Consider the following 16,155-nt stretch of genomic DNA (forward strand, 5'->3'; position numbering starts at 1 on the left):
GAAATAATAAACAACACCATGTTTATGCAATAACCATTTCAACCCTGTGATGTATATGTGCACTATCATATTCAGTTCAAGCAATCTATTCATTGATTCAACTCAGGAATCTATTGGTACATCAGCAATGTGGCCGGTGCTGGTGCTGGTGCTGGTGTGGGATTCATCGAGTAGTTTAATGTAATAACTCAACCATCTTTCTTTACAGAATACATCACCTTAAGATCTATCAACGACTTCGTAAAGTCCCATCTTTCTTTACAGAATACATCACCTTAAGATCTATCAACGACTCCATAAAGTCCCATCATTCCTTTCAACGGCTACGACGAAATTAGCAATCAAGTAGTCGTTCTGCAACGACCCAGAGAAACCAAGATGATCAACATAATGTCAAACAATTAGACTGCTCTTTATTTCCGGCGAAAATCTCGACTTGTTTCATAATGCACTTTATTTCCATCTCACCAAAGACATCGGTTTCAGAGAATTCTACCTTCAAAAAGTATGAGCAGTACAATCTGGATCAACTGTATTAGCAGAAAAAATATATACTGTAAAATTGTGAAAATGTGATTCCATCGCAAGTTTACTTTTAGCAGTAAATTATGTCTATGTTTTACTGGCAGAGTAGTTTAGTAACACAATAAAACCGGCAAATGTTGAAAGTTCTTCACCAATATAAACTTCAATACGCATCTAAGTTGAATGTTAGACCAAGTCATATTTCGTCCAACAACACATAATGTCAGCAGTTTGCATAATTACAGGCTTAAAACTGAACCTAAATTTATTGTGAAATGCTAACAAGACAGCGACAGATGGGACAATGTTTAACTTTTGCAGTTATACAAGAAATAAAATTCTAATATATTTGAGTTCCCACAAAAGTTCAATCCAGGAGTCTTTGATTTCTCATTTTCTTTGGAGATACTCCTCCGAGTGTTATTTAAAGATGATGTATGAAACCTATACAAGGACTAGAGTAGCTGAAACTATTCACAAACACTGCAGCATTCTTCAAAGTAAAGGGAAAAAATGAGAATCCCAATTCAGCATTTCAATGATCAAAAGAATTTTACTATCTACATACGCAAAAACGTGCCCCCTATAATTCAATAAATGAATGGTTCTGGGGAAAAAAATGCTAAATACCTCCTTCAAAAATCGAAGAAAATAGCTGTTCTTCCTGGCAATTGGCCGTTTCCTGAAATTGCATTCTCTTATGTCCAACGCTTTTCTCACCGTTTTGCTCTTGTAGCCAACGCTTTTCTTATAACCAATGCATTCTCTTCAACATAATTCCCCCCTAAACTAGCTATGTTCTGATTATCCACTACCTGATCATCCAACTCATAGCAAAAAGCTGAATCATCCTCCCTCATGATCAACATATTATGTAATATAGAACAAGCACCAATACAAGCCACTGCACTTTTATAATCCATCTTCATAGGCCTATCCAAAACACCCCAATTCCTCAAACTTGCCATGGTTTTTAATGAAGAAACGAGCATCAAACGATGCACATTGTTAAAACTCTCCTCAACTGACCCTGCCTTGGGATCAAGAAATGGTACTAATAACCAAGGAAGCAAATCATACTCCCCACTACCTACTAAATACTGAGGCACGGCCACCTCATTCACCTTAACGGGCCTTGACGAATTTAAGAGTATGCCTTTTCGGATATCTTGGTACAAAGTTGATGACTTTAGGATTTGAATGTTACTCTTATTGCCACGGAAACCAGCTACAACGCTTAAAATTCTTGATGATGAATCTACAACAATTTGAGCGGCAATGCTCTCATGATCAGCATCATTTTGGGTGATTGAACCGGAACCATTGGCTCTTTCAATATTGAACCTGGTGCAGCTTATGATTCCGCAGCAATTGGGCAGGCCAATGAGGGTTTCAAACCGCGCTGACACGGAATCCAGTTCGGTTGGACTCGGGAACCCCACCCAGAACCGGTAATTGGTGCAGAGCACCCGGCATAGATGTTTGACGCAGAACTTGGCATCAGCTTCAGAGACTCCGAAACGGCCCGAGATTTCCGGGTAATCCGCGCCGGTGGCTAGTCTATAAAGCCCGATTCCGAGCCGGGCCTCGGCGGGTAAATTGAGAGGCGAGTCAACCGGGTCGCGACACTCGAGTAGTGGTTCGAGGAGACCGCAAAGCCACTCAAAAGTCGACGTCTTCATCCTAAAGAATTGCTTGAACGACTCGGGGTTCCGGGAGACGACTGATCCGAGGCGACCCAGTCTTGACCCCGGGTCCTCCTCATTATCCGGGTCATCGAGGCCCTGGAAGCGGGCCCGCTTACGTTTTCTGGAAAACGATAGAAAGCAAAGAGTGGCGGCTACACCAGAGGTGGAGAGGAAATGGTGGAGGAGAGGGAAAAGGGATTCTTGGAAATCGCGGCGGGGCGTGGAAAAGGGAGCGGAATTGGTTATAGTGAGGGGGTTTGGGGCAGGGAAAAGCAGGAAAATGAGAACAAGAAGTTGAGAAATTAGAGAGGAGAGCAAAGGAGCCAAAGCCCGGGAATTCATTCTCCTTTTCCACGGGAGGGTTGGAATTTGTTTTCCTTGGGTGTCGGGAAATGGAGTGGGATCTTGATTTCTGTGCGGATGGAGACAAAGCAAGGAAAGAACACTCTTTCCACTGTTTCACAAGTTTACATAGAGGCACGTGTTGAAATGCTTATATAATATTTTTTAAATGTAATTCGGGGGAAAAGATTTTGAAAATGGAAAAAGATATTAGCATTCATTACTTATGATTCTTCATGTGTTTTGTATTCCTTTTTTTTAGTATATTGATTTCTTGAAAATATTGCAATTAAACTATGCGTACTATGATTATTTAATCAAAGGATAAATCACATTAAATTCTCTTAAAATATAATTACTATATATCACCAGATAATGAGTTAAACTTTCGTCACTCTAATAATTTAATTTTGCAAGTTTGGAAGATCAAGATTCTTTCCTGACTAGTTTGAATAGAGTGTTTTGAAATTTGAAAAATAAAAAGCTAGTCAGGCTCAATTAGTAGCTCAAGTAATGAACTTCCAATGTGTAAAAAATTTTAAAAGAAAAACTTTTAAGTTAGTGTGAAATAACATATCAATAAATAAATTTTTTATGAATTTACATAATTAAATATTAGTACTTACATGGATCCACCCAAGCCCTCTAGTACAAGGTTATTGGACGACCTCAATTATGGGTCATTGGTCAAGTTGGATTGGGCGCAATTCAACCTGAACGAGAAATGCATGGATCATAGTCTCAAATGGGTATTTTATCTTTAAAAAGGATATTTTAGTTCTTTTTGTATTGAATTAGATATATTTCTATCACCAATAGAATGTCAAAATTCAATTTAGAACAAGAATTTTTTTTTTTTTTTTGGGTTCATAAATGAAATATAGTCCCAATTACGGCTTAGAAATAATTTTACTGCAAAACACAATGGAGTTTGTATAATTGCACGCACACAATAAACTTAAAAAGCAAAATAACAAAACCACATTGAAAGCATTGGATCTACTTTTGGTTTTAGATACACAAACAATCAATTAGAAGCCCATATACCAAGCAACCTCTATCTTAAGATGGAGCCCATTTACTATTAAGGCCCATAAGAGAGTCCATTACCCAAAATATATGGGCTTTTTTTAATTTGGGCCTTCACCTCAAAAAGAGAATAAAACCCACTATGTTTTACCCTAATTATTAACCAAATATATAGGAATTAAAAGGAAACAATTCACCAACACCAGGCCCCAAAAAGTCAAATGACCTTTAACCCTCGTTCAAATTTCTTGATTACTCCCAAACCCCCTCTTTACCTTTAGGGACAAAAAAGTAAAATGACCTTTAACCCTCGGTCAAATTTCTTGATTACCCCAAAACCCCCTCTTTAATATAAACAACACAATAAAACTCTACATTTAGCGCACCGCTCTCTTTCTCTCTACACACACTGAGAGTGCAGTGTGTGTGTGTGTGTGCAGTCTCGAAAGACATCCACATTCTCTTTCATCCATAAAACTACGTAGTCTGAGCGACCCCTTCTGCTTTGTCTTCTCGTGGGCATATCTTTAATCTCTCTTTACATGTGAAACCGTCATCCCCACCTTCATAAAAACAGCATAAAAACGAAAAATCTTCTTATTTATTTAATATATTAATTTTTTAGTGCTAAGAAGATAAAAAAAAAAAATTACTCTTGGTTTCTTGGAAACACCTCTTACTCTCCACCTACTGTTTATTATCATAATTTCAACCAAAAGGGGCGCAGGAAAAAGGAAAAAACAAAACCCAATTGCCCGATCGCCGGCTCCGCCGATCATCTCCTTTTCAAACTGAGGTTTTATTCTTAATCCATCTGCTGATTTTGCTTTTCTTGGCACTGATTTTCGTTTTTGTTTGATTAATATTGATGACTGAATTTGGTCGTTATTATTATTATTATTTTTGATTTTATTGTTGCGAAACTGATTGTTTTTCTTTGGAACAACATGAGATTGAGATCGAAAATCTGGAAATAGGGATCTATAGTTGAAGCTGTACAAGCTTCCTTTTTATTCCCTCCTGTTTTTCTTTTTTTTTTTATATCAAATAGATATGATTTGTACTTCAGTTTTTTGTTGCTCGAATGGTTTGTTATTATCTTGAACTTTAATTCATGAGTTTCGGTGACATTTACTTTGCGGTGGGTCATTCAGGATGAACTCATTTGTCAAAAGTAATTTAATTTTGCTGATATTTACAAAGTTACAATCTTTTTCTCGTCCCTGTATATTTATACTAAGCACGTTATGTTTTTCTTTTTCTTCCTGTGAATCTTCATCTTTTCTTTTTCTGGGTAAATTTGATTAGTTTGTCGAATTCAAGGTGAAGATTGCAAATAGTGTATGTAACTTTATTCAATGCTACTCAATCTCTATTTTGTGCACCCTATGTCAAGGTTCAAAAGTTTAAGGATTTCTTTGAAGTGAATTTGTTTTCTTATCGTATTCTTTGAAATAATCAAACTTCTGCATTTTGAATTTTTCTTTAGTGGATTTAAGTTTCTTTTGAATTGAATTTTGCTTGTCTACTGGAGGCTGTCAATTGCATTCAGACCAATATGAAAGCTAAATCTCAATGACCATACATGAGTTTACTAGTAATGATCAATTGTGGAGTCTTGTCGCAGCACCATGGTTTCTCAGGCTGTGGGCTCTTTTGGTCAATGCTGCGGTATCACACTCCATTTCTTGGATAAGTAATTTAGTTAATTGAATTAGGAACTAGATAGAGGAGTATGTTTTATTGACCTGCCTTGAGGACCATAACCTGAAGTTGCATTCTTTCATGACAAGTTACAATTCTGATGTGAAGCTATAATCACATATATTATTGTATGTGGTTGTTTACATCTGGCGCAGAGCATGGTTGAGATGACTGCATATAATCTCACTTTCTCCTTTCTCTTGGGGTAATGTTGGTTGTAATAGTAGCTGCTATTGTTTTTCTTGTTCATTTTTTTCTGATTATCTTAACACATCTGTAAGCTTAAACACTTCACCCCTAATTGCTGTGAAATATTTTTCTGTCATCCAAGCACTTCTTACATATAATATAATTACAGGTATGCAACGCGGAAGGGGTGCCCTAGATTCCTTTCCTGAGCCCATTGATCTGAACCAAGGATCTGTTGCCAGCAACACTTCTATGGATCACTCGGCTTCTTGGGGTAACATGCTGAATCCAGTTGAAAATCGGTTATCAAATTACATGCTTGCGTCCACTGATGGGAATGTTAGCTGCACAAATACTGCTAATGAGTGTGGTCCGAGCTTTAGTGGTTGGGACCGTGGTGAATCCAGCTCCAGCGCAAATATGCAAGACGAAGATTCAAAAATGAGACTTGGATGGTCGTCATCTTTCTATGCTTCTGAATCTGATTCAAGGTCAGAAGATTGGTCTTTTGAACCACCCAATATCAGCAGTTCTAGCTATGTTGGCAATCAGGTTACTGGAAGATCCCTCAATCTGCAAAATTACAGCTCAAATTGTGGTTCCCTGAATGTAAGTCCAAACCATGGAAATTTGAGGGAGCATGACTACCACAGAGGTCTAGGAACTGGGATACCTCATAGTCTCTACAAGTCTGGTCATTCTGAAATGGATCAGATTCCAACTTTTTATGCTTCTTCAAGTAATATAGGAACTTCTGCAGGTAGTTCTAGTACCTTTTCAGAAAATACTGATGCATCAGGTTCATCTTTTGGCACTTGGGGTTCATCTTGCAAGAGAAAAGCTCTTGAGGGTACTTCTGGACAATTTTATCCTGGTGGAAGTTCAAGCTCCAACCAGCCAATGGAGAAGAGCGTAATGCAGCATCCATTTCCTGGTTGCTATTCTGCTCCAGGTAATTTAAGTATATCAACTGGCCCACTGAACTTGTCTCCAACCAATCACTCGGAACAACTAAATCCAAGTGGTGGGTTTGGTATGACTAGAGTAGCCCCTGGCTCTTTCCCTTCTTCAAGTGTGCCAGGAGTAGCAGAAAGCTCAGCTAGAAATTTCATTATGAGATCAAATCACGGACGACATGAATCAATTCCGTTTGATACACCTAGAGGCACTTCTGTGAGGAATTTTGGCGTTTATGCTGCGATGCCTTCTAGACCCATCTCAAACGCTGAGTCTTCAGAGTTGAGGTCACCAGCGACATTACCAATAAATCCAAACAGCACTCTGATCCAACCTCATTTAATGCATGTAAATGAGGCTAGAGGAATGCATTCTTATCCTTGGAATGGATCTTTCAGTTCCAGAGGTGGCAGTTCATCAAGTTCTTTTGTCGTCTCTGGAGAAAGAGGTCCTGGGGCGAGCGAGGAAGTGAATGCTAGGAGCTCCCGTAGAAATAATCTGGAGTATCCCATGACTATATCCGCCCCTGAGACAAGAAATGTCCTGCAAGATCAAATTGATTGGAGCTTTGCCCCTGGAACTTCCGCATCTTCTTCTAGAAATCATGCTTCTGGTTCACGGATAGGGTCTGGTTCTGGTGGCCGGACTTCTTCCTCTGCATGGTTGCCTCATCAAAACCAGACATCACAAAATCATCAGAGATTATCAGAAACTGCTCCGTGGATTCCTTTCCCTCGTGTTGAATCTGAATCTGGAATCCGAAGAAGTCACTTTGCACTTTTACCTTCTGCATCTTCTTCATCAGATGAGGCAGCTAGTAGTAGTCGAGCCCAACATCAACTAGATCAAAGGTCAGCAGCGTTCTTGATGGATGTGCCAGGTGATGATATTAATGGTTGGCGTGCTTTGGCTGCTGTTGAGGGCAGACATAGACTGGTAAGTACCTCTGTTGAACTTTTGTTTGCAGCTCGAATATTCATGTTAATGTAGTGTATAACTGTACGTCATGACCATACAAATTTCCAGTAAATTTGTCTGGGGAAAGCTCTTTCAACATTCCTTATAGCGTCAGTCTAATAAGCAAACCATGTAAGTTTACAATTAAATGTCTCCAAGAGTATGATTTCACTATATAAAATTGGATCAATAATGTTGCAATGTTCATATGTTGGTATCTTCTGTTAATGCAGAATCATTGGATTTGCTTCTGAAAGAACCTGGGATTGCACAATGAGCGTTTTATATAGGAGTTTGTGCTGAATGAAGCTAGAAATTCGTTGAACTTGGACTTAGTCTTATATGAACTGGCTTTTAGACCTTTGACCATCTTCTAATTCTAGGAATGTTGTTGTGTTTTCTTGTTTTCCTTCTCTCTTCCCTAGATAAACTGGAGATTGGAAGAATTGTTAAACTTCCATGAATTCATCATAAAAAAACATTATGTTTCTGTAGCATGTCGGCTATAAAGCTAATACCCCTCCTTTCTGAGGAAAGGTACTTGATGTCATGGTAAATCTGATAGTACAACTGGGTAAAGTTACTAGTCAAATAGAAAAAATTGGTGCGAAGTATTTGAGGATTGTTCGGGTCTGCACTAGTTTAGGTATATGGAATTGAACTACCCTCTATAGTACACGAACTGTTATTAAAAGAAGTTGCTCTTGTGAATTGAAGAAATTGTCACTTTCTTACATTTCGCTGCTTTGGTGAACAGATTCGTCAAGTCCTGAATGCCATGCGGAGGGGCATCCACTTACAAGCTGAGGTTTGTTTTCGATCTTTGTGATGATTAGTAATTCAATATTTGTTCTTAATCCTAAATGTATCTGCTGGGCCTTTTATGCAATGGCATTTCTCGTCCCTGCAACCTACTGTTTACATGCTATGTTTATACAATATTTGCTCAATGATGTAGATTGCTTTGTAGCAATGGAGCAAGTTGTAATTTCACTTGTATTTCCCTTATGATCCACACAGCACATTATGTGTGACTTGGAATGTAAAGTGGAAGGGGAACATTTCTATTTGGAAGCTGTTTTGACTGTCGTATAATATCCTGATCGGTTGATGCTTGCAACCTGTGAAAACCTTAAACGCGCTTCCATCGTTTTGTTTTACCTAATTAGTTCTCTCTTCTCTGATCGGTTTCAATATATGCACACAACAATTAGATTCTGTGATTCTCAATTTCGGAAGTGATCCAACAAACTTATAACAGTTGTGCTATTTAATTGTGAAAAAGACCGATGATACCTAAGTGTTGTAACTTTTCTTGTCAGGATTATATGCTGATTGACCCTTTCATAAATGGATTTGCTGAGTTGCATGACAGACATAGAGATATGAGGCTTGATGTTGACAATATGTCTTATGAGGTACTTTAGTCCATTCACCCACCCTTTTGATTCACCGTTCTAGGTTTCAAGAAAACGAAAAGAAATTCGAAGATCATTGTTGTCAAACTCCGTGTTGTGTGACAGGAATTGTTGGCTTTGGAGGAACAAATAGGGAATGTGAGTACTGGATTGACTGAGGAAAAAATTAAGAGCTGTATGAAACAGCGAACATATGAAGCTATGGGAGTCTCCTCAAACATGGAGCCGTGCTGTATATGCCAGGTTAGAGCCAGTTTCCGTTCTTGCAAATAATCTTTTTACGTGAACTCCTTAAAAAATGGGAACCCTTTTTTGTTCTTTGCTACTCATCTCTATACTCCAACTCATTTACATGTCCTTTGGCTCATCTCCCATATTCTTGCTCAGTGGGTAGCTCAAAATTTCATCTACCATTCTTTGTTTCCTCATTTTGATCAGGAGGATTACATCTCCGGGGATGATATTGGAATATTGGATTGCAGCCACGAGTTCCACAGCGGTTGCATCAAACAGTGGCTAACGCTGAAGAATCTATGCCCCATCTGTAAAATGACGGGCTTGGGAACTTGAAAGTAAACCGCATTTTTGGTGCGAGAGCAACTATTGTCCCTCAAAAAATAACTACCAACACCCCCAACCCCACCACACCTTTCTCCACCCTTCCCATTGCATCGTCATTTCTTTGTTTTACAGCTTTGGTTGACACCGGATCTGGTAATTTACTCCTGAATCGAAAGAGCTTTCTTGCCCATGAACCAGAAGTGTTCAAGGAAAGGAAGTGTGCTTTTATAGGGAATGAACAATGAAGAAGCCATGTATGCACCCTAATACTATAAAAAGCCTAAACTCTGTGATGTGAACAGTTTTGTATTCGTCCAACACCAAAAACAAGAATTGAGCCGTTTAAACTAAAATAATACGGTTAAGGAAAACTTGTACCGACATTATTGGCAACTATTCTGTATTTGTCTTTATTACATGATGATTGTTTCCAGACTCCCCGATTTCATTTCTTGCTGAGCATGGGATTATATAAAACTCCAAGTTGATTGGCCAGTAATTTATACTAGAATATGTTGCAAACTATCAATGATGAATGGTAGGAGAATGCAAATAAAATGACTTGAGATACAGGAAATTAGCAAAACCTACCCTTGTACCATACTTCTTTCACTGTTGCTCTTGACTCCCCTCTTTCTACCCTTTTTCCCTGCCTCCTATATCCATATACATATACATATACATATACTTATACTTGCATATATGTTTTAGAAACTAATTTCCAACAGCAATTTGTAATATCTTGAAATACCCGTACGTCTTATTTTTATTACAAGTAACTTTTGGAAGAAGAAAAATATTTAAAATTGATTTCATAACTCTCCTGAACGCTTAAATTTGTGAGTCATGACTTATCTTTTACGAAAATAAAGTGTTTAGTTTAATTCCTAGAATGGGTCCAATCCAATGGATATGGTTGCATGGCACGAAATGAGGAAAGGGGAGGAACAGCTGCCAAAAAGATAATCAGAAAGAGACACAATATCATGATTACTGTAACAACTGTAAGAAACGCAGGAAGAACTTCTTTAAACGACATCCCCACCTCCGGCGATACGTCACGCCACTACTTAATTACACACAACGAACCCAACTCAAAGGTTTCCATGCTTTGTTACTACACAAGTATGCGTATGTAATGAGTCAATAGAAATAGTAACCCAATTCTAAAAGGTCACATGAGATCTTTCCATCGAGATGGGTGAGCTCTAGCGAAATAAACAAAATGATTGCAATCACGGAAATTAAAAAATATATGCCTAAAATACTATTTTACAAAATTAAAGGATGAAAACGCCAAATAACCTAAATTATGGGTTAAAAAAATGCTTTTAAGCCTTTACTTTTATTTCATTGCTTATTTCTCTAAGGGAAGATACTTATTAGTGTATCACATGCAAGTGTATTGCACTTGCCATACGATTAATTTAGGTTCGATTAAGCTCGATTTGAACTAGAATTTCCTTCTCTAAGGAAAAATTCTTACTCGAACCAGGTTTGATCGAACTAAATCAATCACGAAACAAGTGTATAACACTTGCTATGTGGATTGATCACTTTCCCTAAATTGTACAACAATAAGTGTATTACACTTGACAAACACTTGTCAAAATTAACGGCTGTTTCTTTTTTATTTATCCGGGGCACTGTAATTAATTGACAGGCTAAGTGTTGTGAATAAAGTAAGTTTTGAAGGTTAAAGGAGTGCGTGAAAGCGTTGAAGCAGCGCACGTTGCATACAATGCACTCACATTTTTATATGTACTACACAAACAACACTTGGGGAAGAGGGTAAAATAGATAAAAACGTTACCTGAAAGGAGCAACATACGCATTTCTTTCACGTCAAACGGTAAAACTAATCACACTTTCTATCAATTAAGTTAAGCAGTAAAGGAAAAAGCGTGTGTGCAAAATGAAATTATTGCATGTAAATCATCATCATGCATGTTACCTAATGTATAGTTGGTCCTTTCACGAGATAATTAACAAGGGTTACAGTAGGATTAATTATATATGTACATATAGGTAAAGCGTTATACTCGTGTCAGCGATTTTGAAACTAACCAACCTATATATATATATATATATATATATATATTAATGCCTTAATTTACAGAAAGAACATTAGTTAATTAAACTCTTTCTACATTGAGAAAAATTACTTAATGTAAACATAAAATGGTAAAAAAAAATGATCTTAGTACATTAGTGTTTGCACATTTTGAATTTAATCACAATAATATGGAATTACAGATAACATATTATCATGTATCAGAAATAAAATTGTCAACTTTAATAAATTGTATGTGTTACGTTAATTATCAACTATGGTAACTATGAGAGAATGAATAATGCGTACAAAATTTGAAATAATAAATCCAATCTGTATATTCACTGCATCTAAAGTCAGCTAATTTTAAAGTACTTTTATAAAATATTTGGGAGCTTATAGGATTATACAAAGTATTTAGAGGGTATTTGGCTAATTAAAAATCAAATCGCAAGCTTCGGATAAAAAATGAGCAGTTTTAGGATATAAGGTGCCATTTTAGGATATATATTATTTTTTATTCAAAAGTTTAGGTAGTAGTTCATTATTTTTTCTATTGTAAAAAGATTATCTATTAAATATTTATTTTGAGTTAAACTAATGTGTACTATTTATAAAAGCGTTTTAATTTTTATTTAAAGCAAAATATGTTAAGAAATAACAACTTATTTCATTTTACCAACAAAAGACTTTATTATGCCAAACGCCCTAATATCTTATAAGATTTTTCCACATCTTATTTTATCCAAACACTTAATTAGGAGCTTATTTTTAGAATAAAATCCAATATTTTATAATATTTCCTTTGAAAAGAAAACAAAAAATTTGGATTTGAAAGTGTGAGAAAATTTATGTAACATGCATGCTTTAGCAAAAATTATAGTTTGGATTTAGCTAAATTTGAATTAATATATGACTGAAATACGATTTTAGAAAAATGATAAATCATATAACAAATGTATTTAGGATGTAATTGATACAAACACATTTTTATGCATAATTATTTACGGTTCCTGTTTTGAAGCCAGTAACGGCTTTTGCTTATCAGTGTATTTTGGTTTGTTCTTACAATTAAACCCCCCAGCGAATCATGCTTTGTTTCTATAACCTATGTCCTTACAACCCCACCCCACCCCACCCCTATACATCTACATACATATGTATATACTCGTCTTATATATATACATGCCAACTCCACCCCAGTACTCGTACATATAAACCCCTCATCTCTCTGTGTTTTAAACCTATTCATATATACTTAGCTTTTGGTCATGCTAGCTATGGCCGACGAGCTTGGCCATGAATTATGGGACGACAAAACATGGGAATTTCCAACTTTTGGGGCTGAAGAAGATTGCGGCGGAAAGTTGGCGGCTGACGTCAGCAATTCAAAGGGGCAGGCGGAGGAAGCGCGGCCTGCAGCGGGGGCCGCCAAGGGGAAGAAGAGGAGCTCCGCCGCCATAGGTACTGGTGATGATCAAGGGGATGAAGGGAGAGGCGGCGGTGGAGAATCTGATGATCACGAGTTGCATATATGGACAGAGAGAGAGCGGAGGAAGAAGATGAGGAACATGTTTGCCAATCTTCATGCTTTACTCCCTCATCTTCCCGCTAAGGTATAATTCGAGCACCTAAATGTGTGTGGTGTGTGTGTAGTTGTTGAAGCTAGGTAGGGTTCTTCATCTCTTTTTATTTGTTAATGATAACTACTTGGAGTTTGTTTCTTGAAAAGGCACCTTTTTGGGGTGGCACCACACAACACGCACACACAGTAAGAGATGAGTTCAAGATGAAATAAAAAAAAAAAAAAAAGAAAAAATAGAGGGTGGGGTTTGATGGGTTCTGTCTAAATAGAGTAGTGTTCATCAGAAGAATCTTCAGATCCAAAAAATGAGTAGAGAAGAAGAGATGGGTTGTGTGTCAAAATCAAGAATCCAACTTTAGATTGCTTCTAACAAAGATTCTTCTATTTCTATTTTAGCCAGTAAGACAATATAAATGTCAGTATGAGTTCCACGACTTCATCATAATTAGTTGTACGCACCGCGACTTATATACATATAAAGTGTGCATGCAAACTATCTATCAATCTGACTACATCTTTCTCTTCTTGCCCATCATTACTCGCTCCTCTTCTTTAGACATCTCTGATTTTTGCCTTTTCTTCTACTCTCAATTTCACCCACATGAGCTTTAATTAAAGTTCCCAGTATTTCTCACTAATATAATCTCCATAATTAATGTTAGCTAGGCATGTAAAGACATAAAACTAATGTTCAATTTAAACACCTACCACTTCTAAATTCTAGTTCATAATGAATTTTTCTCCAGCTATGAGAGCAACCAAAAATTGAAATTTTTATATATAATATATATTAATAATGTATTTAATTATTATTTATTTTGTTCCAGTAAGGAATTAATTTATTATACTTTTTTAATAATTTCTTTTGGTTGCTAAAAACGAGCTTCATCGCACCCAATAAATCATAGAACAACTTTTATTGTACTTATCGTATGATTGACCGTTGGTCTTAAACGATACATCAATTCTGAATGATAGCCCAATTTCTTGATTTTTTTCACTGAGGTTTATATTGCAGGCAGACAAATCCACCATTGTGGACGAGGCAGTGAACTACATCAAGAAACTGCAAGAAACTCTTCAGGCACTTGAGAAAGAAAAGATTGACAGGCTAAATGGCTTAATCACCAACAATCCCATCATCTACGATCCCTCCATCATCACCCAACAACGACTTGCCATCCAATCAAGGGAGGCATTTCTAGCCGAGCAGGGATCTGTGGCTTTAGGAAACCCCAACCCGCACCCGATGTTTTCCGGCCCCGAATTCCCATCCATTTTCAAGACATGGACTTCTCCCAACGTAATCCTGAATGTTTGCGGGAGAGATGCCCATATCAACGTTTGCAGCATCAAAAAACCCGGCCTGCTCACCGCCATTTGCTTTGTGATGGAGAAGCACAAACTGGAGTTGGTTTCTGCTCATGTTTCCTCGGATCGTAATAGATCCATGTACATGATCCATGCCCGCGTAAGTGCCATTTGGGTCAATCAGATCCGATTAAATCACATAATAAACAGTAATTGATTTATAATTTAAATAAACTCACCAATCACACCACAAATACAATAATATTTACTAGATAATCTAGCGAAGAAAATCAAATGTTATATGCCAATTAAATTAAATTATGGCTAATTAGACTAACTTATATTTAATACTATGGTGTATGTATATAATTGTAGCAGGGAAACGGAGGTTCAGAGCAGCTCTCACAGGCATTTCCAGTGGAAGAAATATACAAGCAGGCAGCTGCCGAAATAATGCTGTGGGTTAATTCTTAATTTGTCTCTTAGATTAATTAAACCTCATTATATATATGTATAGACAGCCTACCCAACTAATTACTAGAATGCACAATTAATATGTTGCCCCTCATCTCTATATTATTAATTCATTATATCCATCTTTCCATATTCTCAACTGTTAATTTATTTTTTTTAAAAACAGTGATTACATAATTACATTAATAAACATATGGTTTTCATCAATGTTAAATTCGTATTACATTAACTCACATTATGTGACATAAATATTCATTGCATAATCAAAGTCCACATTAAGGAAAAGAATATATATATTTTCTAAAATAAAATAATTGAAAATTGGGAATGAAAACCAAAGGCAGATGGGGCTAATGGGCCTTGTTGGGGCTCTAAGAGCAATCCAATGATCTCTTAATATATTTTGGGCCCCCAATTCAGAAAGAAACAAAGGCCCATAAAGTGTAGAGCGAAGGAGGATGATTCAAAAGTAAGAAGACACAGAAAAATCGCACGTCTTACAATTCAAATAGATAGATTCCTTAAAGCGCAGATTTGATTTGAATCGTCTCAGTGTGGATTGACGGAATTTTAGACAGGAAAAAAAATAATTCAAATAAAAATATAGAAAAAGAAAACCAAAAAACCAATTGACAAAATTACCCTAATGCAATCACAAAGAAAGAATTTTCGTTAACTCTTGTCAGAATTAAATTCTTTAGGCTAGATATTATTGTTTTGAATGCATGTACATATATATATATATATATATATGTGGAGCAAAAATGAGTTGGGCATATATATATATATATATATATGAATAGTGACAATCAAGAAAGGGAAAATCAAAAGCCCATGTCTGATTCCATTTCCATGGCCTCAATTTCTGGAGGGGCTTACAAAATCTAATTCCCAGAAATGCCCTTTCTTTCTATCATAGTTTCTAACAATAACTAAAAAGCTATTCACCTCATCCTTTAACCCCATAATACCCACTAATTAAACCATATAATTTTCATATTTATTATTAATATTTTTTAGGGTTTTCTCTTTTGGGTGACGCAGTCGCAACGTATTATTGGTAGAATAAAACAATTCTCTTTCTTTTTTTTTTTTTTTTTAAAAAAAATCAAAACTGATTCTTTTGGATGCATGTCCTCCAAAAACGCCTCAACACCACCAAATTCATCAAATTTTTGCCACATATTATCATACACAGCTTTAATCTTCGCAGACAAAGATAAATGTAAATCAAATAAAATTAGCCGATTTATAATGATGTGGGGCCAAATATTCAAAAAACACAGCACTTTTCTTCGATTAATACTTTTTCATTATAGGAATTGGAGGACTGTATATTATGAGACAACAAGAATCAATACT

The 16,155-nt window shown here is 36.5% G+C and overlaps 3 protein-coding genes across 5 annotated transcripts; 2 read left to right on the top strand and 1 right to left on the bottom strand.

The window, feature by feature from the left end:
• Positions 1 to 70: 70 nt before the first annotated feature.
• On the bottom strand, positions 71 to 2,746 carry LOC105169527 (protein ALP1-like). Of its 2 annotated transcripts, none has more exons than XM_011089934.3 (2): positions 1,156 to 2,746; positions 71 to 496 (listed from the first exon to the last, which is right to left on the bottom strand). In XM_011089934.3, the coding sequence occupies exon 1, from the start codon at positions 2,553 to 2,555 to the stop codon at positions 1,242 to 1,244; it is 1,314 nt and encodes a 437-aa protein (XP_011088236.1). In that variant the 5' UTR covers positions 2,556 to 2,746; the 3' UTR covers positions 71 to 496; positions 1,156 to 1,241. The 2 variants fall into 2 exon arrangements, with proteins under 2 accessions (XP_011088236.1, XP_011088235.1); XM_011089933.3 differs by having other exon boundaries at positions 71 to 530.
• Positions 2,747 to 4,004: 1,258 nt separating this feature from the next.
• On the top strand, positions 4,005 to 9,805 carry LOC105169529 (E3 ubiquitin-protein ligase MBR2). Its single transcript, XM_011089936.3, has 6 exons — positions 4,005 to 4,380; positions 5,647 to 7,370; positions 8,149 to 8,199; positions 8,714 to 8,809; positions 8,915 to 9,052; positions 9,248 to 9,805. The coding sequence occupies exons 2-6, from the start codon at positions 5,649 to 5,651 to the stop codon at positions 9,377 to 9,379; spliced, it is 2,139 nt and encodes a 712-aa protein (XP_011088238.2). The 5' UTR covers positions 4,005 to 4,380; positions 5,647 to 5,648; the 3' UTR covers positions 9,380 to 9,805.
• Positions 9,806 to 12,594: 2,789 nt separating this feature from the next.
• Positions 12,595 to 14,909, top strand: LOC105169530 (transcription factor bHLH95-like). 2 transcript variants are annotated; one of them, XM_011089938.2, is made up of 3 exons: positions 12,595 to 13,039; positions 14,027 to 14,479; positions 14,698 to 14,909. In XM_011089938.2, the coding sequence occupies exons 1-3, from the start codon at positions 12,695 to 12,697 to the stop codon at positions 14,791 to 14,793; spliced, it is 894 nt and encodes a 297-aa protein (XP_011088240.1). In that variant the 5' UTR covers positions 12,595 to 12,694; the 3' UTR covers positions 14,794 to 14,909. The 2 variants fall into 2 exon arrangements, with proteins under 2 accessions (XP_011088240.1, XP_011088239.1); XM_011089937.2 differs by having other exon boundaries at positions 12,596 to 13,039; positions 14,695 to 14,909.
• Positions 14,910 to 16,155: the final 1,246 nt, after the last annotated feature.

This window comes from Sesamum indicum, linkage group LG8, assembly GCF_026168435.1.
Source record: "Sesamum indicum cultivar Baizhima isolate 11 linkage group LG8, ASM2616843v1, whole genome shotgun sequence".
Classification (NCBI taxonomy): Eukaryota; Viridiplantae; Streptophyta; class Magnoliopsida; order Lamiales; family Pedaliaceae; genus Sesamum; species Sesamum indicum.

Excerpts from the sequence above, each read along its gene's own strand:
- LOC105169527 (XM_011089934.3), bottom strand. The coding sequence starts at position 2,555 with ATGAATTCCCGGGCTTTGGCTCCTTTGCTCTCCTCTCTAATTTCTCAA.
- LOC105169529 (XM_011089936.3), top strand. The coding sequence starts at position 5,649 with ATGCAACGCGGAAGGGGTGCCCTAGATTCCTTTCCTGAGCCCATTGAT. Across the intron at positions 8,200-8,713 it reads GCATCCACTTACAAGCTGAG|GATTATATGCTGATTGACCC; the intron begins GTTTGTTTTCGA and ends TTTTCTTGTCAG. Across the intron at positions 9,053-9,247 it reads AGCCGTGCTGTATATGCCAG|GAGGATTACATCTCCGGGGA; the intron begins GTTAGAGCCAGT and ends CATTTTGATCAG.
- LOC105169530 (XM_011089937.2), top strand. The coding sequence starts at position 12,695 with ATGCTAGCTATGGCCGACGAGCTTGGCCATGAATTATGGGACGACAAA. Across the intron at positions 13,040-14,026 it reads TCCCTCATCTTCCCGCTAAG|GCAGACAAATCCACCATTGT; the intron begins GTATAATTCGAG and ends TTTATATTGCAG. Across the intron at positions 14,480-14,694 it reads TGTACATGATCCATGCCCGC|CAGGGAAACGGAGGTTCAGA; the intron begins GTAAGTGCCATT and ends ATATAATTGTAG.